At 47.1% G+C, this 17,025-nt stretch overlaps 1 protein-coding gene across 4 annotated transcripts; it reads right to left on the reverse strand.

Moving 5' to 3' along the window:
- Positions 1 to 2,403: 2,403 nt before the first annotated feature.
- Positions 2,404 to 12,080, reverse strand: LOC310750629 (TLC domain-containing protein 5-like). Of its 4 annotated transcripts, none has more exons than XM_083589084.1 (3): positions 11,855 to 12,080; positions 8,673 to 8,872; positions 2,404 to 6,968 (listed from the first exon to the last, which is right to left on the reverse strand). In XM_083589084.1, exons 2-3 carry the CDS (start codon positions 8,869 to 8,871, stop codon positions 6,430 to 6,432), a joined length of 738 nt encoding a protein of 245 aa, XP_083445210.1. In that variant the 5' UTR covers position 8,872; positions 11,855 to 12,080; the 3' UTR covers positions 2,404 to 6,429. The 4 variants fall into 4 exon arrangements, with proteins under 4 accessions (XP_083445210.1, XP_083445209.1, XP_083445208.1 ...); XM_083589083.1 differs by lacking the exon at positions 11,855 to 12,080 and adding an exon at positions 11,517 to 11,625; XM_083589082.1 differs by lacking the exon at positions 11,855 to 12,080 and adding an exon at positions 11,046 to 11,368.
- Positions 12,081 to 17,025: the final 4,945 nt, after the last annotated feature.

The raw sequence follows: 17,025 nt of genomic DNA on the forward strand, positions 1-17,025 counted from the left end.
CTTTGGAAATGAAAGCTTTCTTCAGCCTTTCACCCCAACCCCAAACCAAGCAGTGCAGAAGCTAGGAGCTGCCTAAGCATGTTTCGAGCTTTCATGAGACTTTTAAACGTTCTCCTCTCATCTCTGGATCCAAGGAACAGATTTGCTTATGGTGCTGGCTTTCCGCGATATGGCCCAGACCTGAAGCTCTGTTTCTTAACCGCTCAGAAGAAACCTCTGAACTTTACAGCCTGGAAGTATATAAACAAAATAAAGCTATGCAAAGGACCCTGTCAAAAGGAGAGGGGCAAAAAGGAAGATTGGTGGAAGTTAATTTATGGCGGAATGTGAGTTCTTAAAAGTACGTATAACCATCTACTGCATCCTACCAATTATACAGCTGAGGCTCCAATACTTTGGCCACCTTATGAGAAGAGAAGACTCCCTGGAAAAGACCCTGATGTTGGGAAAGATTGAGGGCACAAGGAGAAGGGGACAACAGAGGATGAGATGGTTGCACAGTGTTCTTGAAGCTACCAGCATGAGTTTGACCAAACTGCGGGAGGCAGTGGAAGACAGGAGTGCCTGGCGTGCTCTGGTCCATGGGGTCACGAAGAGTCGGACATGACTAAACGACTAAATAACAACAACACCAATTATACAACACAGGGTGCTGGTTATGGGAGCAAGACTGGGGGATCTGTGTGTGTTCAGTCATCAACACCCAGTCTGCACATGGGGAGACTGATCCAGAGGGACCCTACCCCACCCCCGATTCCTCTTGACAAACTGGGACGAGTACCCCACTGGGGACCATGTTTCCTGAAGGAATGCTCCCTCCTGCATATGTTTAACTGATCCTTAAGGTCCTCCAGCCACCCATGCTAAGTGAATTTAGATGGGTGCCTTCCAAGTACAGAGCGCCTCCCCAGGAAATTTGAACAGAGTAACGTTACTGAGTTTCCTTTTCATCTGTGTCCCTGAGGAAAAAGGAGAGGAATGCACATTTTATGGCAACCCTTTCATACATAAAATATCTTTTATTTTTATAAAATATAATACAAAGTTGCTACACCCATCACTGGTGGAACATTAAATAATTATTACACAGTAATTCAAAACATGGTGCTTTTATGCTAGTATTTTTATGCTGTCCTTTGTATGCACTTGGAGTCAGGACACCTTGAATAGTGAAATCACAAATTATTTTAAGCATTGCACATCCCTTTAAAAGGAGACCCATCCTTGATTCTAGAGCCTTTCATGAGTCAGTAGGAGCCGAGATACAATATCAAGGCATGACACACATGTACCACTTCAGAATTCAGGTGCTGGAAGCAGTGGGAGATCAAATATTTGAACACTCTTCCATATCAAAGAAACGTCTTTGCCTGTGGAAATCTAGCATGTCAAGGTAGTGTTTGAATCCAGCCTTCTCTCTGAAATGCTAGTCACAGACAGGTGAACCCAGTCACCTGCACTTACCTTGCAAAAATATTTAAAAAGCAGAACAAGCGATAAGACCTATTTGTTAAATAGAATGTCACCCGCATGTCTAACAATGTAATCTACGTTACTGAGTGCAAGCACAAGAACAGACCTTCGTAAATGGGTTTTGGAGGAATCACACATCAGCAATCTTGGCAAAGAAGCTCAATCAACCTCCTTCGAAACATTTCAATTCTGATAGTCACTCTGACTTGGAAATGTTACTTACAGAGCAGGAATGGGGAACCTGTGCCCCCCCCAAATGCTGTTGGAGTGCATCAGCCCCAGCCACCATGACCAATGGTCAGGCATGATGGGAGGCGTGGTCCCCAACACAGAGCAATAATCAAATCCAGAAACATTAAAGGGGAACTGCTGTATCTAACACCTGATCAACTCTTATCTGGGTGATCCTATATTCTTCTTATATAGTAATGGAAAACTCATTTTTCTGAGTGTAGGTCCCTATGTAGCCAAAACAGCACCATCCACAGACAAGTTAGAAATATCTGAAGACATGGGAGAAGTACAAAAAGTGCTTAGAGGGGAAACACAAGAACAGCCCAATGAAGACGGAGAATGTTTAATACCTACAGAATGCTGGTTACCTATTGTGATGGGGAGGGACAGAAAACTGCAAGGGCAGGTATGGAATGGAATATAATGAAAAAGGGCATGGCTGGCAACCTGAACAGGAACATTCTGCACTGTAACATTTTGTTGCTGATCCCACTTGCAACTCTCCATTTCTATGTGGGGCTTAAGTTTTCTTTAGAAATAAAACAAAACTATCTTTCATACACCAAACTTCTTCCACCTTGATTGCTCTTAAAACTGTTGCCTTGGTTTGGTTCCCAGCATTCATTTGAAGCCTCAATAATTGCTATCGAGGAAGGAAGAAACAGGAATGTTTAATTAAACAGTGCTAAGCCTGTATCTGGCCGTTCATTTATTTGCATATATAATCATTTAGTGTTTGATCATATTCTTCTAGGGTCCAGAGCCCTGGTTATTGGTGGAATTGCTAAGCCCCTTTTTTATGATATGAGCCTGCTGATCGCATACGTTTCAGCTCCCATTAATCCTAGGTTTGGTTATTGTGACACGTGGCTACACTCTTGTGTTGTATTTGGAGCCTGCCTGCCCTTCAGAGAACAATGGCAGCGAATGCAGCTTCCCTGATTTTTGCAAGATCGGTTTCTTGCACCTGCTCATACTTGGACTACCTTATCAAGGAAGCGGTTGCTCCTGTACGTCACAGATGCCGCTCCAAAGCATCAGGGTGGCTTGAGTGACCTTCCTTATCCAGTGGATAAGGCGATTATGCCAAGTTAAGCACTCGGCTCAGCTTTCTTTCTTGCACAGGTCGGTCTCCATCCTGCACGCCTCTAATGCACAGAGATCCCACTGACCATGCAAAAGGGGAAGAGTTTCATGTACATATATAAAATTAGGCCCAGCAGCATCAGTGCCATTATAGAAATCCCTGCAGAGACATTATTAATGGGTAGTCCAGAGCTCCCAAGCCTAGGAACAAAGGAAACTTCCTTGGTCCACCCAGGTCAGTATTTACTCTCCCGGTCCTATCTAGAGGTGTCAAGGATTGAAGCTGAGATGCTAAGTAGCCCCTGTTCCCCAGCTTTCCACCACAATGATAAACTAGTGAATGGACAAGTCCACAACAACCCAGACTAAGGAACTTGCTTCTTTTCAATATTTTTTTTTTTAGGAAGCAGAAGCTACCAGATTTATCCTCAGAGGATATATATTATGTGCTCTATTATATTATCAAAGCCATATAGATTCCAAGATCCAGCGAAGAATGGCAGGCATGCTGCCCAAGCACATCAAGGCTGGATTACTGCGATGTGCTTTTGGTGGGGCTGCCCTTGGTTCAGAAGCTCCAGCTGGCGCAGAATAGGGCAGCCAGACTGCTGATGGATGGAGCATTGTTAAAACACCTGCACTGGCTGTCCATCTAGTACCAAGCCAGGTTTAAGGCCCTTTTATTAATTTACAAGGCCTTGAACAACTTAGGTCCGAGGGACCTTAGGGACACCCTGAATCCTTATACCCCAGATTGATCACAGGGGTTATCTGCAAGAGCATCACCAGTTGTTCCTCTAGTTGGTGGGGCTCCTTTGAGAGCAACAAGGAACCTAGCTTTTAGTGCCGTTGGTTCGGTCTTGTGGAATACAGTGGTACCTCGGGTTAAGTACTTAATTCGTTCCGGAGGTCCGTTCTTAACCTGAAACTGTTCTTAACCTGAAGCACCACTTTAGCTAATGGGGCCTCCTGCTGCTGCGCGATTTCTGTTCTCATCCTGAAGCAAAGTTCTTAACCTGAAGCACTATTTCTGGGTTAAAGGAGTCTGTAACCTGAAGTGTATGTAACCTGAAGTGTATGTAACCCAAGGTATCACTGTACTCTGTCGATGGAGATTCAGCAATCACCTACTGTCATCTGTCATCTTCTAAATACCTGCTGAAAACTACTCTGCAAGGCTTATGAAGGAAATTAAGAATCCACCTTTCCATAACAGTGAGCTGATTTCTGAGTTCAAAATTTTCTATATGGTTTTTAATTGTATGGATTCATGTATTGTTTGTTTTACAGGCAGCAATCATTTTAGGCGTGTCTAACTGATGTGCAATTGCTGACACACAGGTCCTTTTGGACCCGGAAGAGGGCAGAACGAGGATGGGGCATATTTATGCACACTCAGCCAATGGACACAGGGGCTGGGAACGAAAACCCCCCCATGCAAAATGGCTGCCTGTAAACCACTCTGATTTTATGAACAGTGGTATGTATTTTTGATAAAACACACACAAAGGAGAGGATCATTGCTCAGTAGTACATCAGCCTTGCATGCAGAAGGTTCCAGGTTCAATCTCTCGCTTCTGCAGGTCTGGGAGTGACCCGTGCCTGAACACTGGAGAGCCACTGCCAATCAGTGTAGACAGTACTGAGTTACAGGAACCTACGTTCTGACCCAGTACAAGGCAGTTTCATATGTTCCTGAGGCATAAGAGCAAGAGACTGCATCTTCTTCCTCCACAACCCCAAGGGGTAGGGAGGGAATCAGTTCGTTCAAACTCCTAGGGCCAGCTTAACCAGTATACCAGGTACATATAAAAATAAATCCCAGCCACATTGTAGCTCATATCATGGAAGCTGTCAGGTGCCTCTATACTTCAACCCTGGTATATAATGCCTACCTGGGACTTTTGACTCACTATACCAACATCCAGACCACACAGCCCAGGAAACAGCTAGAAACTATACATACAAACTTTCACTCCAGCCCTGTGAGCATGACACTGTTCAGATCGTCCCAAATATACCAATAGGACTTTTGTTGCAGCTCTGTCTGAACAAGAGAACCTCAGCACTGACTGCGGGGGAGCCAAGCCCAAACATCCCTCGCCCCAACAGCGCCACAACACTGATTTTAGTTCTTCTGCTTATTAGCACTCAAAATACAGAAGAGTGTGCCTAAGAGAAAACAGCAAGCTATCAGAAAACAAGAACTACTTTAAGGATTAGCCCCCTCTTCCCCCTGAATTCTAAAATGTGCTTTCGGGCATTATCTTCAAACCAACAATAATCAATGGTTTCATTAACACTGGGCAACGTAACGTCGATTTACTGTTCAGGGAAGTCCCAGGCGTACTGGAGCAACGATTCCTGAAATACACGTTTGTGTGTGGTTTAAGAAGATGGGTTGATGGTTGGCATCCATCTGTCTCGGGAGACAATGGAGGGGTGTGCCTTTGAGAGTGAAGTCAAACCACTGGAGAGGTACAGCACCTGCTGTGGCTGTAGAGAATGATACTGGAGAGACATGATTTGTTGCAGCTGGGGCAGGAGGTGGTAGATGATTTTGTCTACCTGGTTTCCACCACAAGATTGGTTGATATATCCCAACCTCCCATTTTCAAGCCTGGTCTTCAGAGAAAGTGGGAGCATCCCTTTAAGTATGATTGGAAGTGAAACTGCCATGCCTAGAGGATGAATATCTCCCGAATATTGGCTCATAGTGGTGGCAGAATGGAAGGGCTGCTGCCACCTTCATGCTTGACATCTGGCTTTCCTGTCAGAAACAAATACTGGCTGGGTGAATCTTTGTTCCGATTCAGCATCATATTACACATTCAAAAAGTGGCAGGAATGGGAATCTTTCTCTTCCTGTGCCACTTCTCTTAGTTTTTGGATGCTATAAACGACAAGCTATCCTGATCCTTGAATGACATGTTGGGGAAATGCACCGTAAAAATGAACTGGTGCTGCTTAGCAAGTCCCCTGGCATCTCTAGATAGGGTTGGGACTGGAACATTGCTTGCCTGAAAAAACTAGGGATCAGCTGCCAGTTAGTGTACAGTGTAGACATGGGCCAATGATCCCACTCAAGATAAAGGAGCATCCTCTGTTCTCATGTATAGTAGTGACGTTGCTGGAGGAGGTTGTGGTTAATTGCATTCCAAGTGCTCACAGCCTTGGGAGTGCAAACAGGTTTTGTGTTGTACACAAGTGTTTTCATCTCATTGAATGCACCTCGTCTGCAGCACGATACGCCAATGTTTCCATAGTGCAAATTTCCCTGGAGTTGACACCTATTCCAGCCTACTCCAGCATGACGTAGGTCTATCAACTGGTCATTATTGTATCCCGCCCTTCCTCCAAAACACCCAGGGCAGGAGTTATCCTATTTTCCTCATAAAATCCCTGGGCTTAGAGGAAAGTGGCTGGCAAAGGTCACCCAGTGAGCTTCGTGGCTAAGGAGGTCTTGGAACCGGGGTCTCCCCAGTCTTAATCCAGCACTCTACGTATCTACTAGGCGGCCCGGGGTATTCATTCCAATGTGACCTGTCTTGCACACATGGCCTTGTGCACCAGACCTTTGGAAACTTCCCCCTGCCCCATGCTAACCAGATCATGAACACGGACCCAGATTGGGTGTCAATGGTCCTTCAGGTGCCCGTTGGTGTTCAAGTTCATCTCCTTGCTCCACCGGCTCCTCCAGGCATGGTACTTCTTCATGCTCTTCCTCCGGGCAAACCGGCAGATGCTGACCATGAAGACCCAAGACACGGTGTACATGATCACCCCACCGACCTTGATGAACCACTTGGGCTTGGGCGACATCAACACGCAGTACATCAGCCATGCCCCGACCCCGATCCTCACCCCTGTGAAGAGCACCACAAAGAAGAAGTCCACCACATCCCCCGTAAGAGTGTGGTAGAGCCCCTTCTCCCGGAGGAACCAACGGGCCTGCAGCAGTGGGTTGGTGATCTCGCTGCCAAAGATGACCCCGTTGACCTCCGCGGCCGACTCGCCCAGGGCGAGGGAGACGGTGATGCCCAGGATGCTGACAGTGTGATGGGCCAGCATCAGAGCCCCTTCTGCCTGGAAGTAGACGCACCAACCAAGGTCGAAGAGGAAATAACCCAAGCTCATGCAGAGCGCATGGACCTGCAGGGTGGTGTTAGGTGACCCTGAAAGGAAAGTCAAAAAGAAGGTCAGACTAAGGCTGGGCGATATATCAATATATCATCCAAAACCGGTTTGATGTCCACATCCTTATGTCAGTTTCATAATTTTTGACCTGTGAAACATGATGTATGTGTGTATGTGTGCTATGCAAAAATCACAATGTGGGGAAAACCATGAAGCCAGCCAATGCCTCTACATAAAAAGGTAAAGGGACCCCTGACCATTAGGTCCAGTCGTGACCGACTCTGGGGTTGCGGCGCTCATCTCACTTTATTGGCCGAGGAAGCCGGCGTACAGCTTCCGGGTCATGTGGCCAGCATGACTAAGCCGCTTCTGGCGAACCAGAGCAGTGCACGGAAACGCCGTTTACCTTCCCGCCAGAGCGGTACCTATTTATCTACTTGCACTTTGACGTGCTTTTGAACTGCTAGGTTGGCAGGAGCAGGGACCGAGCAACAGGAGCTCACCCTGTTGCAGGGATTCGAACTGCCGACCTTCTGATCGGCAAGTCCTAGGCTCTGTGGTTTAACCCACAGCGCCACCCGTGTCCCCTGTGCCTCTACATAGGGCCATCCTTATTTCAGACACTGTGATATACAGTGGTACCTTGGTTCCCGAATGGCTTAGTTGATGAACAAATCGGTACCCGAATGCCGCAAACCCAGAAGTGTTCCAGTTTGCAAATGTTTTTGGGAAGCCGAATGTCAGCATTGTTTCTGGGGCCAAGCAGCCAATCAGAAGTTACACCTTGCTTTGCAAATGTTTTAAAGTCGAACAGACTTCCAGAACGGATTGAGTTCGAGAACCAAGGTAGTTCTGTATTGGTATATCATGAAATTGAAAACCAGATATCACCCACCCCTAGGTCAGACTGCATCCAGCTTGTAAGAAGCTGTTTTATATTAAGCCGGGCTATTGGTTCATCTAGCCAGTAGTGTAGTGGCAAATTCAGAAGTCTTCATGATACTCACAGCCTTCTAAGATTATACAGCTTTCTAAGTTTATACAACACAGGCGTCCCACCCACCCCCACTTATACTGGGGTTATGTTCCGGCCCGCCATGCACGTAAGTGAAATCGCATAATGTGGGGAGCACCCTTTAAACACCATCTCTGCTACTCTCTTTTCAATCCTTGCAAAAAAAAAAAAAATGCTGTATCCAAAAATATCCACAACTAGAACTGAAGCTCTGGGGCTGGCAGCAGACTGGAGAATGTGCGGGAAACAGGCTGCTGCTGCGCTACCCTGCACATCAGCTGTTAGGCAGGGAGGCTGAGCAGCCTAAACAAAGACCCGCTGCATCTCCAGTCTCTGCAGGGCTTCCTCCACCCTCAGTGACATCCTCTTTGGGCTCCAGGGAGGGCCTCTACATGAGCCATAAGGACTCTCCAACTCCTGCCATTTCTGAGTAGGAATTCATTTATTTATTTAGTTCCCAGTGCTGCGTGTGTACATAGTTGCACACAAATCGATTGCACATTAAGTGGGGGGGGATACCTGCTCAGGCAGTGACCGTTTTAGGCACATGCGACGTGTGCACGACTGCACACGTGCGCATCACGCTGAACCCTGAACCACCTGAGCTATTTTCAATTCCGTTTCCAATAGCCCCTTATGTCTACTTTGCTGCTGTCGCTGTCCCCATGTTGTTTTTCAGCCAGTGTGGAGCCAACTTCCAATCTAAGGTGAGGCGATTGCAGCGTACCTGGGTAAGACATAGGCCACGGGCCATCGATGAAGCTGATGTAGCCGGAGAGGCAAGTGGCAAGGACCCCGTGAGTCAGAGTGACCAGCCTGCAGCTCCACTCGTAGGTGCGGCCTTTGAACCAATGGCAAGACCACATGTAGAGGGAGAACCAGCCAATCAGGCTGAAGGCCACCCGGAGGACCATGGTAGCCACCATCCTGTGGTGGGATAGAGGGGAGAAAGAAAAGGATGAAGTTAAATCCCTCAGTTCTTGCAACTAACAAGAAACCCCCCTGCCCCTCACAAGATGCGGGATCACTTGCCACCAATCACTCCTGCTAGTTAGAAATTAGCCAGGCGCCAGGTGCATTTTGCTCCTGGTTTGGATCCAACTGCGATTTCTGGGCGCCAGGTTGACAACCACTGTTCAAAAACCTCTGCCTTAGTCCATGGTTAGTTCCATTTCCACTGTGTGTGTTTTTTTCCTTCTTGCATACTGGGGCAAGTTAATTGTTGTAAGCAATGTAGTTAAGATCACAGAATCATAAAACTGTAGCATTGGAAGAGACCCCAGTGCTTCTCTAGTCGAACCACCTGGTGAAGAGACATTCCATTGTGGCAACCATAACCCAGGATCAAGGTGCCATTTGAACCCAGGCACGAGGGGGCTATATCTTAGTTTCTATAACACTGCTTCTAATAGCAATCTTGGGTGATGGGTGTTGTCAAAAAGAGGTGACAGAAGCTTTTGAGAAATGGGAGGTACCAGCATTCTCTGGGGAAAACCTCAAGGTTAGCAAAGCACAAAGAGCCTGAAATGCTGGTCAGGTTATTTCCAATTATTTATTTCCACAAATTACTTATTTCCAATAACTTTTTACTAAGTGTTAAGCAGTACTCTGTATCCTTTTTTTTCTTTAACCCTCTCCATGCCTGTGTAAGGCAAGGTGTTGTCCGTTCCGATCACACACTGTGCAGCTTCTGTGAGGACTGGAAACTTACTAGGTTTTAAAAGGAGGGTTAACTACCGAGATCATATAACACCGGTCTTGAAAGACCTACACTGGCTCCCAGTACGTTTCCAAGCACAATTCAAAGTGTTGGTGCTGACCTTTAAAGCCTTAAATGGCCTCGGTCCAGTATACCTGAAGGAGCGTCTCCACCACCATCGTTCTGCCCGGACACTGAGGTCCAGCGCCGAGGGCCATCTGGTGGTTCCCTCAATGTGAGAAGCCAAGTTACAGGTAACCAGGCAGAGGGCCTTCTTGGTAGTAGTGCCTGCCCTGTGGAACGCCCTCCCACCAGATGTCAAAGAGAAAAATAACTACCAAACTTTTAGAAGACATCTAAAGGCAGCCCTGTTTAGGGAAGCTTTTAATGTTTAATAGGTTATTGTATTTTAGTGTTTTGTTGGAAGCCGCCCAGAGTGGCTGGGGGGACCCAGCCAGATGGGTGGGGTATAAATAATAAATTATTATTATTATTATTATTATTAGCCAGTTGCATCTGTTTCTACTAACAGTGTTTCTTAGATAGTGGACTGAGACCTACCAGTGAGCTTGGGGGGGCACTTTCACATGCCACAGCTTGCCCAGTGCCTCCTCACTGGCCTGCCCCAACCCCTAGCCTCACCATAGCCTCTTGCAATGGGCTAAGTTGTTGCATGGTGAATAAAGGTGGCTGGGAGGCAGAAATTCAGAAGGGAGAAAAGAATAAAGCTCTCTCTCCACTGCAGGGCCAGAAGAAGTGTAGAAGGAAATTACAAAGTGAGATCAAAGGTTAGTATTTTTAAATATACATACAGCGGTACCTTGGTTTATGAACTTAATCCGTTCCGGAAGTCCATTCTTAAACCAAAGCCGTTCTTAAACTGAGGCATGCTTTCCCTGATGAGGCCTCCCGCCACCGGTGCCCTTCCACCTTTTGGCTTCCATTCGTAGACCAAGGTAAAGTTCGCTAACTGGAACACTACTTCCGGTTTTGCCGAGTTCTTATACCGAATAGCTTGTAAACAGGGTTGTTCTTAAACCGAGGTACCACTGTATATTATTAGTATTACTGGAATGACAACAGATAAATTCGAAATAGGAAGGAGGAGGGGAAGAAGGGGGAACTGTTATGGGAGGAAGAATAAAACGTAAAAGGAGGGATGAAAGAAACCTGCAGTTTGGGGAGGGCAGTTAAAGTACAAGTTAAACGTGAAATGAAAATGGGAGAAGAAATTACAGGTGATGGGTTAAAACACTTGGAGAGGTAAGTGAGGTTGGGAAGGGAAAACTTTAAAAGAAAAAGCCTTTTCCCCCCACTTACAGCCTTTGGATCAGCAAATGCTGCCTAAAATCGGGAAGGTGAGGCACAGAAGGTGAGATTTCTCCCCACACCACCTCCTACCTGAGCCATTTCAGTGGAGGTGCAACAGGTTGGGGGGGGCTTTTCATTTCAGCAATTTCTTAAAAGCAAACCGAGCTCCTTGCACCTGAGCTCTTAAGTCCCTTCCTTTCCCCCTTTCCTCCAGATCCGTGGGGAGGAGGTGCGAGACCCTTTGCACGTGCTTCGAGCTTCTCTTATTGGATGCCTCGTCCGTCTTCAGGGCCGAGGCATCCCTGGCGTTGGAAAGAAGATCCGGGGTTAAAACCCCGTTGGGAATCCCGTCTTAATGCTGGGAAGCGCCGCGCGCTCTCTCCACGCCCTCCCTTAAAGAGGCTCCCTCCGCCTCGATGGAGCGCAACAGGAGGTCCCCAGCCTGGGAAACCGGCCCCCGTCTCTTCCCTCCGGCCCTAAAGACCTTCTGCTGCCCTGCAGAGCCCAGCAGGCTCGTGCGCCCGCTTTGGGGAGCCCCCGCGCGCAATTTGGAGAGGTTACCTGGCCCGGAGCGCCGACTGGTCCACCGCGCCGCTCCCCCTCCCGCGGCTCCTCCGCCCCCCGGGCAGGCGAGGCGTCTCCGCGTTACGATGATCGCCGAGCCGGAGGCGGCAACGACGGCGGCGGCAGAAAGGCAGGCAGGGAGGGAGGCGGAGAGGAGCCGGCTTAGGGTCACCTGCTGGTGGGGAGGAGAGATCGCAGCGCCGAGGACAGGGTGGGGACAAGGGGCCGGCTCGGGAAGGAGGGGAGAGCCTGAAGCAGTCCACCCCCTCGGCGTATTCGGGAGAAGGAGGAGAGAGAAAGGGAAGAAAAAGGATGGAAGGTGGCGAGCGACAAACCCTCACCGAAGGTCGCTTCCAAACGAACTGAGCGTCAACCCCACAAGAGCGCCCAACCCATGGTTGTCAGATGTCAGTCAACCAATGTCAGTCCTGCTCAGAGTGATCCCTTGAAGTCAATGGACATGAGCCACTTAGATTCATTCATTTCAAGAGGTTTACTCTTAGCAGATCTTAACTGGGAACACACCCACCCCACCCGTTTCCTGGCGCGATCGGAATTGGCCGGTGCGCGTGTGTTAAGAAAGGAAATGAGCGGGTGTCTGATTATCAATAATTTCAGTAGGCGGGAGGTGTAGAGACGCTTCCGTGCCTCTTGCCAGGTCTTCCAGGAACAGGGAGCCCCGGCGAGGAACAAGTAAAATCTGTAGTGCAGGTGAGCAGGACGTGACCCCTTCGAAAGACTTATCCAATCCTCCCTAAGCAAGGAGGGACTTTGCACATACGTCAAGGAAGGTTTCCAGCAGGTGGGGTGGGATAGGGGGCGGAAGCGCCGTCCAGGCTGCGCCTTCGTCTCTGCTGAAAACGTCGTTTTGACAGCGGGTTGTTTCAGGCTCACTGAGAAATTCATGGAGGAGAAGGCGATCAATGACTACGGCTAGGTACAGACTACAAGTACTACACCTTTAAAGCACATTCTTCCCCTCAAAGAATTCTGAGCACTGTGCTTTACCGCTTACACGCCGCCTTTCTCAACCTGTGGGTCCGCAGATGTTGTTGAACTACAACTCCCATCACCTCTAGCTAGCAAGGCCAGAGCTCAGGGATGATGGGAGTTGTTAGTTCAACAACATCTGGGGACCCACAGGTTGAGAACCGCTACTTGCATACTACAGTGCCCAGAATCCTTTGAGGGAAAATGTGTTGAAGGTGCTTAAGTGGTTTCATGGTTGGAGTATTGGTTTAGATCAGTCATAGGCAAACTCCAGCCCTCCAGATGTTTGGGACTACAATTCCCATCATCCCTGACTGCTGGTCCTGTTAGCTAGGAATGATGGGAATTGTAGCCCAAAACATCTGGAGGACCAGAGTTTGCCTATGCTTGGCTTAGATAGAACCTGGGAACAGGAGTGGGGAATCTGTGGACTTTCTGATGTTGCTGGACTGCAGCTCCCATCATCCCTGACAATTTGCCTTTTTGGCTGAGGCTGATGGGAATTGGAGTCCAAAACATCAGGAGGGTCACAAGTTCCCATGCTCGGACCTCAGGCATCCTTTCTCAATCTGGTGTCACCCAGAGCTCTCGGACTACAACTCCAATCAGCACCAGCCACAAGGGGTGGACCAACAGATACGTCAGTGTGGCGTACTGGTTAGAATGCCAGACTAGGATCTGCGAGACCAGGGTTCAAATCCCCACTCAGCTGTGAAACTCGCTAGGTGACCTTGGGCCTGTCACTGTCTTTTCACCTAACCTACCTCACAGGGTTGTTGTGAGGATAAAGTGGGGAGACAGGAAAAGCCATGTATGCTTTTTGGGGGAAAGATGGAATAGAAATCAAATAAATAAGTAAATAAATTTCAAGTTATAGTGTGTATACAGCCTACAAGCATCTCTCCCACACTGCCATGCCACATTTTCCACCTACAGAATAGAAAATACTGGTAGAAAAGTGGGTGGGTAGGTAGGTAGGAAAAACTTCTGACGCAGGATGAAGCAGCCCATAGCAAGTCATTTAGGAACAAAGGTACAGGGTAATTGAGGTGGGGAGGACCTTTCTGGGCTGATGGCCCCAGAAGGCTCTTCGATCAAACACAACATTTTGGTTCCATGGACCTCTGAATTCTATGCTTTCATTAAAAGGCCAGTGTTGATTATATGTTTGCTTATGGCTGTGCCTAGGCTGGTAATTATCACACCGTGAGTCAGGTCAGATGATGATCTCTCCAGTCCTGACGGCCCAGTCATGCATAACTTTGACATGACCAATTGCCCTTCTGAACATAAATAAATTAAGCCATTTTGTGCATGATTGTTTTGTACATCCAACAAAGCAAACAAGCATCACTTTCTTCCACTTGAGCCTTTCCTGAAAGTGTTGGTTGATTGCGGGGAAAGCGGGATGTGTGTGTGTGTGTGTGTGTCTGAAATCCGGAATAGCAGCACTCCTCTTAGGAGATACATATTATATCCTACAACAAAAGTGAAGTCTCCTCATGTAGCTTAACTAGCGATAAACACTGTGTTTACTCAGCCTTTGCAACAGTGGTAACCTTGGATTGTCGTTGCTGTTGCTAGCTTTGCCATTCCAGTTTTGTGAACCCCTAATTGCCTTCGCCCCTTCATGGATCACTGCCTTGCTGTGGCGAAGGGGCTTGAATAACTCAGAAAAGCTATGAGCTATGTCGTGCAGGGCCACCCAAGATGGACAGGTCATAGTGGAGAGTTTTGACCAAACGTGATCCACCTGGAGCAGGAACCAGCAAGCCACTCCAGTATCCCTGCCAAGAAAACTCCATGGACAAAGACAACAGGCATATAAAAGTTATGACGCTGGAAGATGAGCCCCTCAGGTTGGAAGGCGTCCAACATGCTACTGAGGAAGAGCGGAGGACAAGTACAAGTAGATTCAGAGCTGATGAAGCGGCTGGGCCAAAGCTGAAAGGACGCTCAGTTGCGGATATGCCTGGAAGCGAAAGGAAAGTCCAATGCTGTAAAGAAAAATATTGCATAGGAACCTGGAATGTAAGAACCATGAACCTGGGTAAGTTGGATGTGGTCAAAAATGAGGTGGCAAGAATAAATATTGACATCCTGGGCATCAGTGAACTAAAATGGACGGGAATGGGCGAATTCAATTCGGATGACCATCACATCTACTACTGTGGGCAAGAATCCCGTAAAAGAAATGGAGTGGCCCTCATAGTCAACAAAAGAGTGGCAAAAGCTGTACTGGGATGCAATCTCAAAAATGATAGAATGATCTCGATGCGAATCCAAGGCAGACCTTTTAACATCACAGTAATACAAGTTTATGCACCAACCACTGGTGCTGAAGAAACTGAAATTGACCAATTCTATGAAGACTTACAACACCTTATAGAAGTGACACCAAAGAAGGATGTTCTTCTCATTATAGGGGATTGGAATGCTAAAGTAGGGAGTCAAGAGATAAAAGGAACAACTGGCAAGTTTGGCCTTGGAGAGCAAAATGAAGCAGGGCAAAGGCTAATAGAGTTCTGCCAAGAGAACAAGCTGGTCATCACAAACACTCTTTTCCAACAACACAAGAGACGACTCTACACATGGACATCACCAGATGGGCAGCATCGAAATCAGATTGATTATATTCTCTGCAGCCAAAGATGGAGAAGCTCTATACAGTCAGCAAAAACAAGACCTGGAGCTTACTGTGGCTCAGATCATCAGCTTCTTATAGCAAAATTCAAGCTTAAACTGAAGAAAGTAGGAAAAACCACTGGGCCGGTAAGATAAAATCTAAGTCAAATCCCTTATGAATACACAGTGGAAGTGAGGAACAGGTTTAAGGATTTAGATTTGGTGGACAGAGTGCCTGAAGAACTATGGATGGAGGCTCGTAACAAGAGGCAGCAACTAAAACCATCCCAATGAAAAGGAAATGCAAGAAAGCAAAGTGGCTGTCCAACGAGGCCTTACAAATAGCGGGGGAGAGCAGGCAAGCAAAATGCGAGGGAGATAGTGAAAGATACAGGAAATTGAATGCAGGTTTCCAAAAAATAGCAAGGAGAGACAAGAAGGCCTTCTTAAATGAGCAATGCAAAGAAATAGAGGAAAACAATAGAATGGGAAAAACCAGAGATCTGTTCAAGAAAATTGGAGATATGAAAGGAACATTTCGTACAAAGATTTCCATAATAAAAGACAAAAGTGGAAAGGACCTAACAGAAGCAGAAGGCATCAAGAAGAGGTGGCAAGAATACACAGAGGAACTATACCAGAAAGAAATGGATGTCTCGTATACCCCATGTAGTGTGGTTGCTGACCTTGAGCCAGACATCCTGGAGAGTGAAGTCAAATGGGCCTTAGAAAGCATTGCTAATAACAAGGCCAGTGGAAGTGATGATATTCCAGCTGAACTATTTAAAATTTTAAAAGATGATGCTGTTAAGGTGCTACACTCAATATGCCAGCAAATTTGGAAAACTCAGCAGTGGCCAGAGGATTGGAGAAGATCAGTCTACATCCCAATCCCGAAGAAGAGAAGTGCCAAAGAATGCTCCAACTACCGCACAATTGCACTCATTTCACACACTAGCAAGGTTATGCTTAAAATTCTACAAGGCAGGCTTAAGCAGTATGTGGACCGAGAACTCCCAGAAGTGCAAGCTGGATTTAGAAGAGGCAGAGGAACCAGAGACCAAATTGCAAACATGCGCTGGATTATGGAGAAAGCTAGAGAGTTCCAGAAAGACATCTACTTCTGCTTCATTGACTATGCAAAAGCCTTTGACTGTCTCGACCACAGCAAACTATGGCAAGTTCTTAAAGAAATGGGAGTGCCTGATCACCTCATCTGTCTCCTGAGAAATCTCTATGTGGGACAAGAAGCTACAGTTGGAACTGGATATGGAACAACTGATTGGTTCAAAATTGGGAAAGGAGTACGGCAAGGCTGTATATTGTCCCCCTGCTTATTTAACTTATATGCAGAATTCATCATGCAAAAGGCTGGGCTGGATGATTCCCAAGCCGGAAGAAACATCAACAACCTCAGATATGCAGATGACACAACCTTGATGACAGAAAGTGAGGAGGAATTAAAGAACGAGGAGAGTGCAAAATATGGTCTGAAGCGCAACATCAAAAAAATGAAGATCATGGCCACTGGTCCCATCACCTCCTGGCAAATAGAAGGGGAAGAAATGGAGTCAGTGAGAGATTTTACTTTCTTGGGCTCCGTGATCACTGCAGATGGTGACAGCAGTCACGAAATTAAAAGACACCTGCTCCTTGGGAGAAAGGCGATGGCAAACCTAGACAGCATCTTAAAAAGCAGAGACATCACCTTACCAACAAAGGTCCGTATAGTTAAAGCCATGGTTTTCCCAGTAGTGATGTATGGAAGTGAGAGCTGGACCATAAAGAAGGCTGATCGCCGAAGAATTGATGCTTTTGAATTATGGTGCTGGAGGAGACTCTTGAGAGTCCCATGGACTGCAAGAAGATCAAACATATCCATTCTTAAGGA

Source organism: Podarcis filfolensis (assembly GCF_964270895.1).
Source record: "Podarcis filfolensis genome assembly, chromosome: 15".
Taxonomy (NCBI): domain Eukaryota; kingdom Metazoa; phylum Chordata; class Lepidosauria; order Squamata; family Lacertidae; genus Podarcis; species Podarcis filfolensis.